This window comes from Syngnathus floridae, chromosome 1 (assembly GCF_059516105.1).
Source record: "Syngnathus floridae isolate MCC-2025c chromosome 1, RoL_Sflo_1.0, whole genome shotgun sequence".
NCBI classification, from domain to species: domain Eukaryota; kingdom Metazoa; phylum Chordata; class Actinopteri; order Syngnathiformes; family Syngnathidae; genus Syngnathus; species Syngnathus floridae.
In genome coordinates this window covers 4,758,738-4,776,874 of record NC_142413.1, presented here as the reverse complement: position 1 = coordinate 4,776,874, position 18,137 = coordinate 4,758,738, and the positions used below count along the sequence as shown (strand labels likewise).

The following is an 18,137-nucleotide window of genomic DNA, read 5'->3' as shown; positions in this document are numbered from 1 at the left end:
TGCGGTGCCTTTGTCCTTTTCGAGCGTCTCTGCTGCTTTCAAGTAGAGGAGAAAAGAACCAAAAAACGGCGGGTTGGGTTAGCAGTAAATGTTAAAATTATCATACTGACGGATGTTACAAAAAAAAAAAAGGGGCTTCACAGTTGAGCAGAATTTTAATTATGCATAATCATAACGGTCAATCGGTTTTGTCGACTTTGCACAATGGAATGAAGACGATGTTACGGACTACCTTGTCAGCAATTATTACCGACTGAACACATACATAACAGTGTCAACTCAATTTCATCTATTGCCAAGGAATAACTAGTAGTAAAAGAGCAGACAATTTTTTGGGGTTGATATTTTGCGTTTGCATAAACTACCCACAGATAAGCCGCCACAAGTTCTCAGCTAAGCGTCTCCATAGCAACACCTTGTCACCTGCGCTTAAGTCAGCGTTTTTCCGCAACCTCAGCACCAATCACAATGTACAACTAAACTCCTCCCGAGGATCAATATCGGAAATGTACAACCGGAGTCACGCATTGTTTATCAATCAGCTCCGAGTCAATCTGTCAAGATCGATCGTCGTTTTTGCTTTGTGAACAAAATCGCTAGCATGCCACTTTTGTACATTTAATTCCAAGAAAACGTCTCATCCCAAAAGCAGAACTAATCCAGATCTTCTCATCATGCCAACGACACCAGGCGCAGGGCCGTAATCACACATGCGCGGTAAATTGTCGTAATGGGCCGTGGCATGTAGCTCAGTGAAGGCCGCGTGACCGTGTCCGAACGGATGCCGCTCAAATCATCCCGCAATTACGTCGTTAGACGCCCCAAGGAATAAAATGCCAGTCGCTGAGGATAAACGCGTAAATATGATGGAGGTGAAATCAATCTCACCTTTGGCAAAACATATTTGCTGTGTTATTTAAGGCAGTGTTTCCCCCCCAATCTATGGTGAGTCAAGGGACATACTCGACAGGCCAAAAAACTCACAGCACACCAAAACAAAATGTCAAAATAAATTGTCAAATAGGCATAAATATAAAAGATTTCAGAATTTTTGAAAATGGGGATCAGGACGGAACGCATATGACTACCGTTTTTTTCCCCCTCTATTTCCAAAAAAAAAAATAATAATAATCAACTGAAGCCTGTTAGCATTTGTTCTGCCTGTCACATTACGTTGTTGGAAAGAATAGAAGAACAGACAATCAATTAAAATGAGTCGATTTCCAACCTGATTAGCTCTCAGATTTCTTTGTTGATCTATCTCTGCCAGTTAGTATATACAATGACAGATAAAACAAATAAATTACAATTACAAACGGTACAATTAACCTTTATATTCAACTTTACAGGCCCAAATGTGCCATTAATTTAACAAGATCATCCTCATTTTAGTATCGATACTTTTTGTGACATTTTTCGTTTGGTGGGTGTGCCAGGAGATTTAAAAATAGTTCTTGGCTCAAAAAAGTCTGAGATTTCAAAATCCCGACCATCTTGTCTTTGAACGGGAAAAAAAAGTCAAGTGAAACGAGCTAACACTCATCCAAAATCTACAACTAAATTTGGCAAGAGAACCAAACCAATCTTTCTGTCCGTGTGTTACAAACTATCGTCTGTTATAAAACGACAAGTTGCTTGTTTACTTCCGAGATCAGATGGTGGAAAACCCGAGCGACGCCGTGCATGCTGCGATGGTGTGATTACAATTTCAGAGCTCCGGCTCGCGTCATCTATGATCCCACTACCGACAGACAATCTTGCTTCTCTCCTTCACCTACTCACAACATGAGCAAGAACAGCAAATACAATTCTGTGCTTCCTCCCTAAGTGACCCTTGAGAGGTTTACCGTACTCCAAAACGTCTGTGAGTGACCCCGCAAAGAAATTGGTACAGTCGCAACCCCCCGGAATTAATCTCAAGCTTCCTTTCTGAATATGAAAGACAGGAACACACACATCGAAAACAAAGGCCGTTTGATAATCCTTTGATACCATGCGGTCGGGAGATGACGACGAGGTCCGCCGATAATTCAACCTTTTTGGTGTAAACACATGCGGCGCTCTGCTGTTTGGAAGCAATTGCCGCGCCGTTTATGCTAATTTGCATCACTTGACAGGAGATAAATAGCAATTAAAGCGGAGATAATTGAGATGAGCACGCATACCCGCCCTCACCCTGCGTGTTGGACAAGTGGAAAATGCTTTTGGGACACGTTATTCATTGCGTCTGAGGTGACACTCTTTTCTAAATAATCCGTCGGTTTGTAAATAGGACACGATTACGCGGAAATTTGAAAGCCTCGCAATTAGCTTTGTTTTAATTTACACGCTACGATGAAAAGGAAAATGTTTTGCGTTGCTGCATTGCACATTTGGTAGCAATTTGGTGATAGTCAAATGAATACAAAATGGCTGACTTCCCGTGGAGGTTTTTGATACGAAAAGATAAAATTTTAAATAGATCACAATTCATTGCTGTCCATCTGTTTAGCATATCGATTTAGCAACAATCAGATAAAATCTTGGGTTTGTCTTTGAAGAACAAAAAATGGATGCTCCAATTTATTCTTCCATATTCTTCCCCTACTTACTTGAAAGCACTTGGGACGGATGGATGAGGACGTTATGGAAGGTGGCTGTCGTCATTATGCCGGTGATTTCCTTTTTAATGTTTCTGCCATTTGGAATCGCAGCACTGTTGGACGGGCGACGAGCGTGGGCTGGTGAAAGCCACATCGGCAGGGGGGTGATGACTGATAGGGAGTTAAAAAAACAAAACAAAATAAACCTTGAAAAAAAAGTCCTGCTATGTTGATTTCTAAGCCAGTGCTTGAAATACACAGTATGTAGCCAACCACTCTGAATTAGTATTCTCCTTTTCAGACTGAACATTGCCAAGGACTTGATGTTCTACCCACACACAATGAGGGAAAAAACCCACAAAGGATTTACAATTTTGTGCTGCCAATTGGTCTTTATGGTTCAGGAGAAATCATGCAAAATCTGGAAAAAAATATGAATACAATTTGGAAATGAAAAACACAAACGAAAATTACCACAGTGTGGGTCTGATCACATAAAATGGCCGCTTCTAAACCAAAATGGCCGACTTGCTTCCGGTGAAAAATGGCAAAAATTTGGACGCAAGTCCAAAATTTTGTTTTTGGAATGTTTATATCCAAGTATCTCTTGGTGTTCCCATATTTTAGAAAGTGACATGAGCCTGCAGAGTTTACCAAGTGTATCCAAAGATCCATCTTTCAGTCGCCGCCAGGTCATGAAAACGAACACTTGAAAGTGGCCAATCCACAATTCAAGATGTCTCCCTCTGTGACGGACGTAAACACACACACATGTCCACCGTGGCCCCTCGGTCCACTCAAGAGAAAACAGTATGAGCGAATCATATGAGCGAATTGCCTCGAGGCACAAGCTGGGTAGCGAGCGCGTCAGGTTGCTATATTGCCTGCGGGAAAAATAAAAATGCTTTTTTCAAAATAAATTGTGCCTCCGAAAAAAAAAACCGAGCCCATTTGACTTCTTTCAGATTTTGACGGTCGCCTGGCAGTTAGGGGACGACTGTCTTAAATGCCTCATGGTTTCTCAAATCCACCAAAGACAATATAGCTTGATGCTAACACCTGAAGTGTGAAGTAATGAGAGCTGGCGGTTATCCTGAGGTGGGATGAAAACGACGCTGTCACATTGAATCAAGGTACCCGCGACACCTGGGCGATAGACGGGCGAATGTGTTGAAAGACCCCGAAGCGACATTCCGGCTGTAACCTTTGCAAAGATAGTTTCGCGCTAAGAACGTTTGCCACTCAAGTTCTGTTCAGATCTTGGCGATCAAAGGAACTCTAGTTTTGTTCAGACTATAAAAATACTTTTAAAAGTGGGCGAGTAACATTTCAGCAGACTAAGTTATGCATTCTATATATCAATGTTAAATTTTTTAATCTTTGAGAATGATTGGGCTCAGAAAAATAAAGAATGTGCAGTCAAATAAAGATTATGACGGACAGCGAAATCACTCAATTGGATGCTAGGAATTTATTTTGCTGAGAAGCCGACATTTGTTTGTCCAACACGGCCCGGAATGTTCTTTTCTTTATTTGACTCTAACAAACGTGATAAAATGATGAATAAAAGAATGATCTTTTTTTTTTTAAAGCAAGATTGGATTTCTAGGGGGCAAAAAAAGGAGTGTGCTCGGCGCCTCTTGAGGAACTTCTTGACAGCTGTTTGTTTTCCAGGCAGCGTGGCGGTAATTTATTTATTTCTCTGACAGATTGAGGATATGAAAGACGTTGTTTTTCCCGCTTTATATTGTGGTTTTAGAAACCCCGGCAAGAAGCAAGAAAGGAGCATCCACAGTCATCCAACACTTTTGTTAAAATGACTCCCCTTCTACCGCTTTATCAATTAGCTAAACAAATGAGTTGCGTTGCGACATCATTTTGCTTGATTAGGAATGAACTGATTGTTTACTCCCAAGCCTTGGAGACAATCTGTGACTAATGAAATGTGGGATGGTGGTGGACACATCCTATGGAAAAAACTCAAGAAATCAATCTTTAAATAGAAATCACAGCAGGAGCCTGAAGCACGACCACCAGATTTGCACAAAATTAGCCCAGCCCAACCCAGGACTAAAATGTCAGCTACGCTAACCGCTATGCTAACGTACTCGTTTAACAATCGCCAGTTGGTGGTGTAAAACACAACACAGTGATGGCATCCAGCTCAGGCGTCACATTTGCCATTTGGAATTAGCGGCGTTATCAAAAGGTCTCGTCATAAAATCGCATAATTAGCATCCGGACACAACAACTGCCTCAATGTCACACACCGAAGCGGCCGCGTCCATAAATACCACGTGAAACACAAGCACATTAAAAGCATCGTATCAAATGATAAACCCGGTGCAATAACACAAGCTTGCACATAATAGGAAAAAAAAATCTGATTAATAATACAGCACATGGGTCATTTGTAAATCAATGGAGGGGAGGCGCCGGTCCAGTGAAAAGGATGCGGGATTTATTCAGATTACAGAATAGCATTCAAAGTCAATTTACAACCTGAAAGGGAGAGCGAGTCATAACGAAAGCCAGCCTGTAAAGATGTGCGGTGAAGAATACGAGAGATTGTCATTTTATGCGAAACACAAACAGTACTCGCTAGAAATCCTCATACGCTACAACATCAAGTTAGGAAAGGCTCTTCCCCTCATTTTGTAAAAAAAAAAATAAAAATAACAAATCACACTGGGAAAAAACACAACACTTAGCACAATGACTAGCTAACGGTTAGCCAGTTAGCAAACAGTTGCTATCCTATGCTAACAAAAGACAACGCTAACAATTTACTGGCCGACTCCCACGTCACTCACCAGGCTAGCCCTCACCTTGCAACACAAATTCTGACGTTCCACTTGACGGTGGCCCACATATCGATCACGTTAGCGTCGTAGCGCGTGATCTTCCTTGACAGCATGAAAGATTAGTGACTCCAGTCAGCTGCCTCTTTAATTGGTGTGTCTAAATGTTTTATGAAATCAAGATAAAATTTAATCAAGTCCCGCCGCAAACTGCTGATTCATCCCGAAACCGGCGACAGGCAATTTTGATTTATTGGAATAGCAGCATAGGTGATATGTGCTCGAGTGGCAACAGCTGAAGGTCAAACGACATCATTTTTTTTTTGCCCCATGACAAGGAAAAGCCCCTGTGAATGAATCTGTTCATTCACGACACCATTGAAAGCTTCGATTGAAATCAGCCCAAGATTGTCAAGCATCATTTGTTTTTCTTTCCCGCCTGCTGCGACGATTGCTTATGAAGTGTTGTCCTTGAAAGTGCTTGTAAACGGCGCGGCAGTCGGAAATACGAGAGTTGGGGGCCATATTTGTTTTTCACTACAGATTAATCTACACTGTAATGGCCCAAACCGCCGCTGCTTCCGAATTTGTCAAAGCCGCAGCTGAACTTCCAAAGGCCAATTCTATTTTGAATCCTGCGTAATTTTCCCTGAATTTTGAAGCAATCCACAAAATTGGACAGACCAAAGAAGTCCAAAGAAAACCTAGTTCATAATTTCCGTTGATCGCCGCCACCTCTTAAAAAACAGCCAGAATGAGGATTTAATGATGCTTTAATGGTTTTTTTTTAATTGCAGGTAAATTGCCTGTTTTGATGGATGTTTTGATTCCAATGAGATTGATTTCTTATTAAAAGCTCATTAAACAAAAACGCCAGCAGACGTACAAGTCGGAACGGGTGCGTTTGATCTATTTCGCCGTGAATATTTGTCCACATCTGAAAGGAGGCAACGGCTGTGACACAAAGCCATTTCCTGCTTGTTCCGTCGTCTATTGTACGGCCTCATCGGCGTTATCTGTCAAGGCACCCGGCGTGCACCCTATTATTTCAAGCCATTTGACTGTCCCCGAGCTGGCGCCGCGCTGCACTTCCCGACGCGCCATGTGATCAGTCGCATTCCTTTGACAGGAGTATCGAGTCATCTGTAATGGCGGTAATACTTCCTGTCAGAAAATGGTCTCGGGGAGAGCGAGACAAAGCCGACGCGAGAATAATAGACTGATAACGGCAACCTTCCGGGGGAAATATAGAACCGACTCAGAAGTTACTAGCGGTAAAGCAGGTGGGTGAACTGGTTTAGAGTTTGGGGCATTGGCTACTATGGTTGATAAAAATACCCGCAGTACAGGCAGGTCAGTAAAGTTTCAGGACGGTGGTAAAAAAAAAAAAAAAATTAACCCATTCAGTGCCATTGACGGTTATAGACGTCAAAGATATTAAGAGGGTTAGCAATGAATGAGTTAATGAAGAAAATAGTCCAAGATATTAAATCAGTTCGTTGTCACATAGCATCAATAGAATGCTACTCCTTCTGGTTTGCCCGCCTTGTCCACCAGGCAAAGGTATAAGACGGACGGACGGACGGACGGACAGACAGACAGATGGATGGATATCCTGTCCTTGAGGTATCATTATGAATCTCACTCGAGAACTAAGCTGTCCACCAGCCAGTCATACTGCGATGGGACTCGTAACAATATCTGAACTTTTCAAGCTCGTCAGTACAGCACTAATATTGCATCAAATTTCTGACCTTTTTTGGGGAGGGGACAACAGACCTGAAAATAAAATTGGTTCATCCCGTTCAAAATGTTGGCATGTCATTGGTCCTCGAACGCAACCTCACAAAACTATTATTATTATTTCACCCTTCTGCTGTGATAAAAGGCTGCGAAGTGGGTACGTTCATATTTGCTTACACTACTGTTTTATTGGGGGGGGGAATTAAATAAAAAGCTCTCTTTATTTCTGTCAGGAATAAATATATATATATAGTATATCCCTAATGGGGATCTAATGTGGCTAGATTGAGTTCATTATCGATTAATGCTCCTTTAAGAGCACGGAGCGCGTTCAAAGGAGCCACGAAAAAGGGGGATTAAGGTCAGCCGCTTGGAATCAAAGTTTCATAAGAAGCCGTCTGCCTCCGAGCCACTTTGAAAGTAAAATGACTTGTTTTCATTTAGGTCCGCTTGGCAGCATATTTTCAGATGAAACGCACAAATGATAAACTCCCCCCCCACCACCACCAAAATGTACAATCATCCTCATAATTAGCCACACTAATTCAAAATCCCCACGTTATCTGGAACTTGCCTGTGGATGGAAACACAGAGCAAGCTTGCAGTGATTATTCGCAGTTCATTAAAGAAATACAGATTTTTTTTCCCATCTCTGGAGATGTGACGCCAGTTTGAGTGTTGGATAACGATGCTGAAAACAATCTCCATATCTCAACCATCTGTGCGGCTTTGCTTGAGAGAAATGGAATCAACGATTTGTTCTTCATCCGATGAAAAAAGTGCAATAGTGAGTGAAATTGCAAAAAAAAAAAAAATACGGCAGTGCTGATGAAATGTCATTATCGTGAGCAAAAATGATTTATTAGTTATTAACATTAGTTTCAGTTGTCAGCTCAACATTCGGGCTGAGATTTGCTCAGTGGCATTTAATAAGCAGCAAACAATGAATTTATCATGATATGCAAATATTGAGAGAATTTTTGTATCTGAATATTTGTATGCTTTTCTTAAAAAAAAAAAAAAATCGGTGTCCAATAGTAGATGAAAACTGAACCTCCGAGAAATGGTCCCAATGATTCGCCATGAGCAAAACGACGCTTTAAGAACTTGGTGTGAAGCCGCAGTAACACTATCATCATACCTCCATCAATTCTATTTAAGTGCTCATTCTTGCGTTCCATCATACAAATGGCCTAAATAATGCAACAATTACTCAGGGAGGCAAGGACAATGTTTTTATTTGACATTTACCGTGATTTAATCCACCGGGGGAGGTGTAATTGTGCAATTTCATATTTGTGGTGTATCTCCGTATGCCGGGGCTGTAATAACAGGGCAGTGGTTTGGTTTTGGAGGTCAAAGAGGGGGACCGTCACAATCCGAGCGTCATGAATATTTCATCCGCTCGAGATGGAGGAAAAAAAAAATGAACGGCTGATTCAAAGCTAAGTGAAAGTCAGACGATCGGTTTGAACCGGTTGGGTCATTCATTTTTTCCATTGGTTCTCAGACGTGAGGTTAACCTGGGCAAGCGTGAACATTGATCCAGCCGCGACCTCTCTTCTCGCAGGGTGTCCGACCCTCTGCTGCGACGCAGAGTAAAAACCCCGATGCTGAACATTAATTATTCCACAAGCCGAGGCTCCTTTGACTAATCGGTAGTTAAGGGACCGGAGGGGCTGAAGGGTGTGGGGGGGCGGTCTCCTGAGTGGCAAATGCCAATATCTACTCTGACGGCAAGGACAAAGGGAGGCGTGACTATAGATCAGCGAGCCAATATGGAAGAACTGATCTATCATTTTGTCAGCCTGGCGTCCAGAGGGCGAACTTGCGCGTTTTGCCAATGAGACGACACATCCAGAAAGGGATGGGGGGGGGTAAACAAACCACGGCGCTCAATGTACGACCATGCACACAAATGCCTCTCATGGCTCTTAAGTCAAACGAGGAGGAAGCAAATGTTTCGGATTGACAACCCCAAAAAAAACCCCAGGGAAGGTTTCCTCGGAATTTCAATCATTTTGTCCGTCAATCAGAATTGATTTCCATATAAGAGCATCGGCTAGAGGGAGAAACCAAAAACAATCAATTTGCAGAGCGGTGGCGGGAAGGCCGAGGAAGGAGCCACAAAATTTGACGAGATCAGTCAACCATCATTGTCTCAAAACAGTCCTTTAAATGACGCTCAAATCGTCAAAGACATAAAAAAAGGCGCAAAAACGATTACCCTCTTTCCTAAAAAAAAAAAAAAAGTGATCAATTGCCGCTTTCCATGTCATCTAAGCGTCGAATTCACCAGGAGCTTTTAACCGATTGCATTATTTAAAAAGCCACCCGGATGCACAAAAGCAATTTGAAGCCACGCGGTAAAATATAGCTTTCAGCTTTGAGTCGTGGGCACAAATTGTTTTGCGGATGACAGCTCCTGTCCTCTTGTCAGACGAGCCACCCGCCGCACTCGACGTTCCCGTCGCGCCTCCAATTGCAACCCCGCTCGCATCAGGTGCCCTCGAACGCGTCGACTCCTCACCCGCAGATGGTTCTTTATTTGAATTTAAGTTGACTGAAAAACAGCTTTTCACCCAAAAAAAAAAAACCCTTTATTGTCGGTCTTCTTGAAAAGCGGAGCGCCGAAAGCATTCACTGCTATGTGCGGCTTTTCATTCCAGCAGAGCATAAAATGGTGGAAAAAAAAGAGGACGATTGCGTCAATCGATGGACTTTTTCGATCTGCCTTTCAGCCACCATGTTGCCATGTTTTGGTAGTTCATTTGTTTTGTGGGTTTGCTTGTTGTGTGGTTTGTTGGCTACGTCTCTTGGTCGACGTTGGTCAGTCCATTTGTAATTTGGCTAGCTGGTCTGTTTGTCAGATTTTTTTTCTCTCTTTCGGCAATCAGTTTCGCAGTTTGCCGATTAGTCCGATTGTTAATTAATTGGTTTGTTTGGCTTCTTTGTTTGTATAAGTCATCATAAATGGTAGAAGGGGAAAAACTGCCAAACCCTGCTTGAACCACCCACCTCCCCAAAAAAAAAAAAAAGAAGCGCAACTAATTGAAATGCTGAGACGGTGCAACCTTCAGCGTGAGCGTAGCTTCTTCTTCTTCTTGCACCACCAAATTAAATCAGGGCGGCACGAGAGACGCGCTCAATATCTACTATGATTTATCTCCTCCGACAAATGAAATCACTGTCAGCTCCTACTTGCCAAAAGAGGTTTCACGATCCTTGTGAGCACACACAATTTGGATTCAATTTGATATAGTCCAAAAAAAAAAAGAAAAAAAATCAGCCATGGTAGCAAAAATACATCATCGCCGCAGCATCAAGATGAGATTCAAATATTTAGGCCGCAAGATCAGACTCACCTCCATCAAGTTTGTGTTTAACAGCCCTGTTATACGATTTCACACTAGCTAAACTTGCCGTTATTTGTTAGCGCCGGCGGCGGTGGAAGTTTCAAAAACTGCTGACAAGGAGACTCCGGTTGGGGCTTTCAAGTTTTCCAAATGATGCAACTGTTGGTTTACGGAGAGCTTTAAAAGACTTGAAAGCTTCTTGGATGTAGCTGGCTCCAAAATGTGACGGGAGATAAAGACCTCGTTGGAGCAAACCCGCCTTTGGAAATGAGTCATCTCCGACACATACGAAGCCTTGAAAGATTGACTGACCTTTTGTTCACTGGGAAGCCACAGATGCTAACAGATGGGATTTCAAGTGTGCTCCCATCCAATCCCCGACCCCCCTCCCCCTCCCACCCCTATTTGTGTCCTTTACTGAACAGCATCCTCAGTGGCCCGCATCTTTCGAAAATACTAACAAAGATAAATGCGCCTTGAGTAGTCATTTACTTCCCCCTAAAAAGAATAGTGGCGCATTAAGCTAAGTGGCTGATTTATGAACTTGTCCACTCGTGTTAAATACGGAAAAGGGAAAGGCTAAGTGAGATAATCACCATTTTATCTCTGAAAGTTATTTTAACCTCTGGATAAAAAAAAACTCACTAATATCACCAAAATATATTTTTTTTCTCTCCCCAAGGGCTGTTTTTAGTATACAATGCTTAGTCATGATCACTACTGCGGTTTTTAAAATCTAGACCTCACCACTGGGAAGTCTCCACCGCTTCCGTTCACTTAACTGAATTTTTTATGAGGTTCCGATGCCAGTAAATGCCGTAAGGTTCCGGGAAAGCTGCGGCAATCGTAAAAAGTTGATCCGTGTCGTTCTTTCACTGATTTCGACGGCCTTTCTAGAATATTGATCATTCCCTGCAACAAAATTGTCTCTGCTCAAATCGAGAGCACTTTTACGCCCCCCCTCCAAAGTACTCAAGTTGATCTATGTAAATCAATGCCTCTTAGCTCCTGTGGCGATCCTTAAGGGATAGCGGGAGTCCAAAATAAGGTGGCAGCCTAAACAACTCCTGCAGCGCCCCCTCTTGGCCATTTTGCCAAGCTCAAAATAGCCACAAACATATTGGTCGGAACTTTATAAATCAACTAACCTGTTAATTGATAGAATCGACAAGCTAATGTTAGCACTAGCCTACATAAAACACATCTGTAACGCACGTTGTAGTACAATTGTGTTGACGGGATCAGCTTTATTCATTTTTTTCCTTTTCTCCATGCTGATGTTAGCACATTGGCTTTTCGCCACGGATTGCCTTTCATGTCGACGTCAAACACACGGCGGGACAAACACCGGATGAGCGACTAAGAAAACAATTCCCCTGCTGTTGCGCGCCTTCCTCTCGCTGTACGTGTGCGAGTCTATTCTCTTGACACCATTTCTTGGCGCACAAAAGCACACGTAAAAAAAAGGAAGGGGGGAAAAAAAAGCCTCTTCACGTTGTGCTGTTGGCATCAGCCTGTCTGAATTGTCCGAGGAGGCAGCGGCGCGTGAAATTGAGTTCAGAACTGTACGCCGTGCGAGAAGGCTACACACAAAGAGCGCTTGTTTTTTGTTATTTATCCGTATTGCGGCGGAAGCTTGGCGGGGAAGAGTTGCTTCAAGATGCTCAGAAATTAGATTGGATGCCAAAAGGTTGTTTTCTTCACGGTGACATACATGTATGATCAATAGGTTTTGAGGTGTGTGCCAAAAATCATAATTTGGTTTAGAGGTCACAACAGTAAGGGGACAAAATGATCTTTTGGTGCAAACAAACACGAATTAAACAAGAGCAGTACTTTCTTGATCAAAAAGAGCAAATTCACAATTAAAATACGAGGGAACTGTATTCAAGCGGTAATACTTTAGTGTACCACTAGAGGGTGTCTACATATCACGAGTGCATTTTGAGGATTCACTGTTCCGATTCTGGGTGGGCGTGACTTGGTGGATGCAGTTTTTGGGATTGCCATCGACGCTGCACTCAAAGCAAAAAGGTTCCTTTTGAAAAAATTGAATTCTTCGCAGCACATAAAAGCACCAGCCTGCTTTTATTTGCAAAGAATGAACGATGGCAAACGTTTGAGGCGTTCTCCCGAGATCCAATCAGCGCTATTACCCAACGTATCTTTCTTTTTTTTGCTGCCCTGTGATGAATGTGTTGCTTCTGGATGATGTATGTCTATAGATTGTCGGGGATAACTGCTGTTTGGAGTAATAGCTTCTCCTTTCAAAACCGGACAACGCTTCTTTATGTGAATGTGATTGATCGCGTGGTTGTGCTTTTCAATGCTACTTGCTTTCCAAACTTCTTATTTCAAAATGCGCCACCAAAATGATATCTTCTCAATGTAAACACTAAAAAGGTTTGAATTTTCCCACAGAAACTGAAAGTGGGATTAAAGCCAAAGATTAATATTGTTTTGACATAAATACCAAGCACCAAAGAACATGAGCGGTTAGCGCCCAATGCTAAAAGGAAACGGGAAAACAGTTGAGGCCCATTCTTATCAAAAAGCCTTTTGCGTAATGAGCCCAGACACGTGGAATATAAAAGACATTCCCCAGTAAGCAGGTATGACATTTCAATGGGCTCCTTTATTAAATCTTCCGGCAGGCGCTAATGTGTCGGAAATGAATGTGACATTCCCGATACCAAAGACTTCAGTGAAGACTCCCGGTGGTTATAATTAATGAAGGGTTAATGAAAAGAGCCGGTTGCAAACTTGTGTTTACACTTTTGATTGACAAGGTAGCACATTTATGCGTTACTAACAGCTATAATAGGCACAATTGGATACTAAAGTGCGGCAGCTAACCCGCAAGGGAGCGGGGGGCCGCTAAACAAGATGAATGTCTTCTCCTCCATCTTGCTTTGAGTTGAAATCTGCCCCCCCCCCCCCCCCCCCAATCGTTTTCCGCTAAGCGCCGCTGCTTCGCCGATACTCCCCGGAGAGCGGCATTGAAGCGGTGGCCACGTAACCATGGGAACGCTCCCTTAACATAAGCCCATTTGCAGAAGCAGACACTTGCACATCAATTTGGCGCACCGTGCGGGCAATGATTCCAAGCCAAACCCAATTCAGGCCAATTATGGCTAAAGCTTTTTTTTTTTTTTAATTCAGATATGTATTCCAACCCTAATCGTCACCTTGAATCCAAACACCACATTCTTTTCTCAAACACGACGTTGCTGACTTGTCTCATCTGACATACGGCAAAACTCCAAAAAGGACAAACTTGCTAAAACTCTGCCGATTAACTTCCCAACATGCTGAGCATCATCGGCGCTGCAGTCCATCACTCACCGAGCCTGATTGCGCTCTCTGACGCATCGTTACTCACGCTCCTTAATGAGTCGCTTCCCGATAGTCTGCGGTTAAGGTTATCAATACTGGACCATTGCCACAAATATATCGGGCTTGACACATGATGGATCTTTCGCTTCTCGGATGTCAACTTTCCAAGTGACTCATCACTTTCACGTGACCTTTAACCACTGAAGCGGGGAAAAAAAATAATAATTGTTGAATCTTGCGGCAAATTTGCTGGATTGATTAACGTGAGTGGCTTTGGCTCACCTTGATTAATTCAGCAGAAATTGTTTTACGTGCGGCAAACTATTTAGCCACTGACAAATAGTTCATTTCCCGAGCTCATTAATGCCACTCGCGGCACAGATTAATTTGACACTGAAGATGCTGCGCCAAATGCTTGTTTGTAACGGAGAGCCACACAAATACGAAGCAAACTTAACTCGTCTCCAGAGAAAATATATCGCAAAACATCAGCATACCTCAGGCAAATTTGTCTAATCTCCTCGCCCCCAACTCTAAATTTCAAACTATATTCCCGAACTAAATTTCTGCTAGTTGTATCTCACACTCGTAGCAAATGTTGGTATTTTGTCCAGGTTCCTAAATAGTTGCAAACGGTTTTTTTCTTTCTCAGCGCACAAAAATAAATTTGTAAATAAGAAAAATTATTGAGAACTATTAAAACTTGCCAAATGTCTTCACGACCTTGAACGTAATCTGATTAAACATCAACATTCGGGCAATGCGCAAAACCTCGTTGTTCAGGTTTTGAATCCCTCATAACCTTAACCATCAAAAATTCCTGCACGACAATCTAACTCAAACTGCCTAAAACCAAATCACAATCCAGGTTGAGTCAAGTCAAAACCTGACCACTAAAACCTAAGCCATAAAAAAAAAAAAAAAAAAAAACGGGATGTGAATTCTGAGAATTGTTTGTTGGTCCTGTTGCCAAACAGGAAGTGAGGGTGATTCGTTGCACTACGGCGATATTTCATTTGATTACGTCAATTCGATTGAACGAGCGCATCCGTCCTGCCTGTCGTCTCACTTCAAAAGCATTTTTCCTCACCGGTGTCTCAGCTGCTCGGGTAGAATTTTAATGCTTGTTTGACGATGTAAATGTGCCCGCCATGTCAATGCACAAGTTGAGAGGTGGGAGTTGCGAGAGGAGAATAGATGGAGCTCATTTCTCAAGGGAAAAAATAAAAAATTACATTTGCTTTACTTGGGCTCTGTCGCAGGATTTAATTAAAGCAGTGGGCAAGTGGTCTTAGCCTTGGATAAGAAAAACACCACGTGTCACAAAATGAAATGTGGCCACTGAGTCACTGAGTTATTTATTGCCCGTCAGCACCGTCATTGGGTGCATTCAGTTTTGTGTTGGAGACAAATGACACACAGGAAATTTAAAGACAATTATTTATAAAGCAGAAATAATGGGTATGGCAACAATTCAACAAATTACTCAATTGATCACCGAATCATCAATTTATTCTTGTACATTTTCTGCAATGTCAGTTACAAGTGTCTTATTTTTTGAAAAGGGGATGGACACTTAACTTTTTTTATCTGATATACTGATTATTTTGAAAATAATTGAGATTAGATTAACAAATGGAATAATGGTTACCGCCCTTATTTATTATCATGCTGATTGGTTAGTACGCTACCACAAATAGCCTATTCAAGTATGAATGCAACTTGTACTGTTTAAGTAATGTTAAGCAATATCAACTATTTTTAGTATTGTCAAGAAATAAAATGGAGCGAGACCAATTATTGAAAGCATCACTTGCAAAGCAATATCCAACCAACTATGAATGAAACGCTTCCGAAACAGCAGCAGCATATTGATGACGGAGTAACACTGCCACCTAGCGGACAAGGTGAAAAATACACTTCACACTGTCTGACTTAAGGTTGGCATTCGTTTATTTATTTACAAGACAACACAAGATAAGATGACAATTGTGACATTTGACCTCTCTATGGGTCTTTTCTATGACTGGCCTTCATGAGTGCCTTGATGGCGCGGGCTCTCATCTCCAGCTCCAAAAGTTCCAGCTGCTGAAGGGACGGCTGACATGGTGTGGCGGCGGCAGCGGCAGCAGCAATGGCCCGCTGCTGGACGGCAGCAGCAGCTGCCGCCGCCGCCGCCACCTCGTCTGCCGGCGCCAAGATCTCACTCACGCTTCGGTCGATGTCTCTTTGGATGTCTTTCTTGGCCTCGGTGGGCTTGGGCTGTTGGCCGCCACCGTCATCGGCCGCCATCTTGACCGGGGGCTCCTCTTTTGGGGTGTCGATGTCACTGTCGGCCGCATTGATGCTGAGAACGTCGCTTTCCTCGCTTGAGCTGCCCCCTGTCAAGAAAGCCACGTATAGTCTCAATCGGGTTTAAGTCACAACATCGGCAAAAACAAGCAAACCGCTAAAACGTAACATCATTCTCAAGTGTATTATTAAGTTTAAAATGGAACATTCTGCATTGTCATACAGTATTGCCACCGTAATAAAAAATGAGAAAATCTATAAATCACGCCACAATCAAACAAATATGAAAAGTCTACACACCCCTGTTGAAATGATAGCTTTCACTTCATTTCATTCTGTATCATCAGCTAGCATAACGTTTATCACAAGAACAACAAGAACAAAAAATACATTAAGTGACAATACCTTAACTTTGATACTAAGCGAGGATGTGTACGTTGACACGTAAATTCTTCTCTTGCTCTTCTCCAGGATGAGGATGCTTCTTCTTTGTCAGCGAAAATTGCGTCGCGCATCAAACAAAAACAAATGTATCGCAGATTCCTGGACGACGAGGTCTTGCGTGCCGCGATACGTGAACCTTTTCCGTAGTCGACGGTTTTTATTATATAAAAGGTATTATTGACTTTGAGGGCAAATATCAACATTATTATGAGATAACTTACCTTGCTGGGGTTTGTCCATTTTTTCCAGTCCTTCGTTGCATTCTGTGGAGTCCACACTGTTGTCCTTCCTTCAACAGACGAATGCCAAAAAAGATACTTAGTTGCCGTAATAATAAAAAACAATGGTGAAAATAAAAGTGAGTAACAATAAAACCAGCCAATGCAATTTTCCTTTTGCAATTATGATTTTAAAAAGGCAAATAAAAGTTACTGCCCCAAAACAAGGAAAATATTAAACTGGGGATGAAATTATTAAATGATAGAATTTAAATTCTCCTGTAAAAGGGTATTTAGTTGCCAGAATAATAAAATAATACCATTATATAACCTTTAACGTTGCTGATGGCACCCTCCAATATGCCTTTTTCAGGATGTCAAAAGGACGCAAACATGCAATTTAGTCGTGAGAATTATAAATGAATAAGAATAAAATGTGGGGAAACAGCTGAGGAACTCACTGGTTTTCTGAGGCCTGTTGTGTGCTTTGGCTAGCGTCGTCATCTTTCGTCACTTCTTCCCCTAGAACACAACAACCGTTGTGATCGTCCGGTACAAAGTGCAAAGATGCTCGACGCAGTCTCGCTACCAGACAAGATCTGCATGATGTTTCTCTCCGAGATTGGGTCGAGTTGCTCACAGCACACTTTTCGGATCTCCTCCAAAGTGCAATCCTGCGGGTCAATAGGGTGGTCGAATTTTATGACAATAGTAAAAAATAATAATAATAATTACAGCCCGTAGGGTATTTCCCAGCAATGTATTGCACTACTTGGTTCTGTGGTGCAATCGGTGGGTTCGTTCACCTTGAACATCTCGGGTAGCATCCTCCGGAGCTTCTTCTCGCCCAGCACGCCGAAGCACTGCTCCAGCATCGTCTTTTTGTCGCTCACGTATGCGCTGATGGGCTTGAACGGCACCGAAAGGTCCAGGCCTCCTTCCTCGATATCACTACCGACCCTGTCCAGCTCCGGGTCGGCCAACTCGTCCTGCAAGCGACGCCAATTTTGTCACGCTCAACCGTCCGACGTCGTCACGTTACAAGAGAATTATTAAAGGAATTGAAGACATTTATAATTTACAGATTGTCACAAAGCGCCACCATTTTGACACCAATTATGTCAGAAGTGTCACCACTCCGTTACTTTAGGCCACTATCTTAACGCCAATTATGTCAAAAGTCTCACCACTACGTTAGTTTCAGCGCTTCTCCGCTTACTACTTCGATGCCGCTCCTCCGACGGAGGGTTTTTCCTTTTCTTTCCACTACCACTTGACTTCTTTTTGAGCATTTTAGATTAAGATAAATCAAAATATCTGCCAAACTCCGTTCGAAAAGGCCGCTGAGGCGGAAGCTCGTGTGTC

The 18,137-nt window shown here is 42.5% G+C and overlaps 1 protein-coding gene across 4 annotated transcripts in view; it reads right to left on the bottom strand.

Annotated features, from left to right (window-relative positions):
- Positions 1–18,137, bottom strand: part of caap1 (caspase activity and apoptosis inhibitor 1) — a 23,586-nt gene extending 5,449 nt beyond the window's left edge. Inside the window, exons 1-7 of one of the 4 annotated variants that reach the window (XM_088375456.1) lie at positions 17,960–18,137; positions 17,579–17,761; positions 17,362–17,446; positions 17,234–17,294; positions 16,776–16,843; positions 16,014–16,199; positions 15,754–15,937 (exon numbers count right to left, since the gene is read on the bottom strand). In XM_088375456.1, coding sequence (XP_088231582.1) covers positions 15,879–15,937; positions 16,014–16,199; positions 16,776–16,843; positions 17,234–17,294; positions 17,362–17,446; positions 17,579–17,761; positions 17,960–18,064 — 747 coding nt within the window. In that variant the 5' untranslated portion in view covers positions 18,065–18,137 and the 3' untranslated portion in view covers positions 15,754–15,878. Of the gene's footprint in view, positions 1–2,591; positions 2,754–15,753; positions 16,200–16,775; positions 16,844–17,233; positions 17,295–17,361; positions 17,447–17,578; positions 17,762–17,959 lie in introns of those variants that run through there. The other 3 variants (XM_088375465.1, XM_088375474.1, XM_088375446.1) reach the window with 3 other exon arrangements.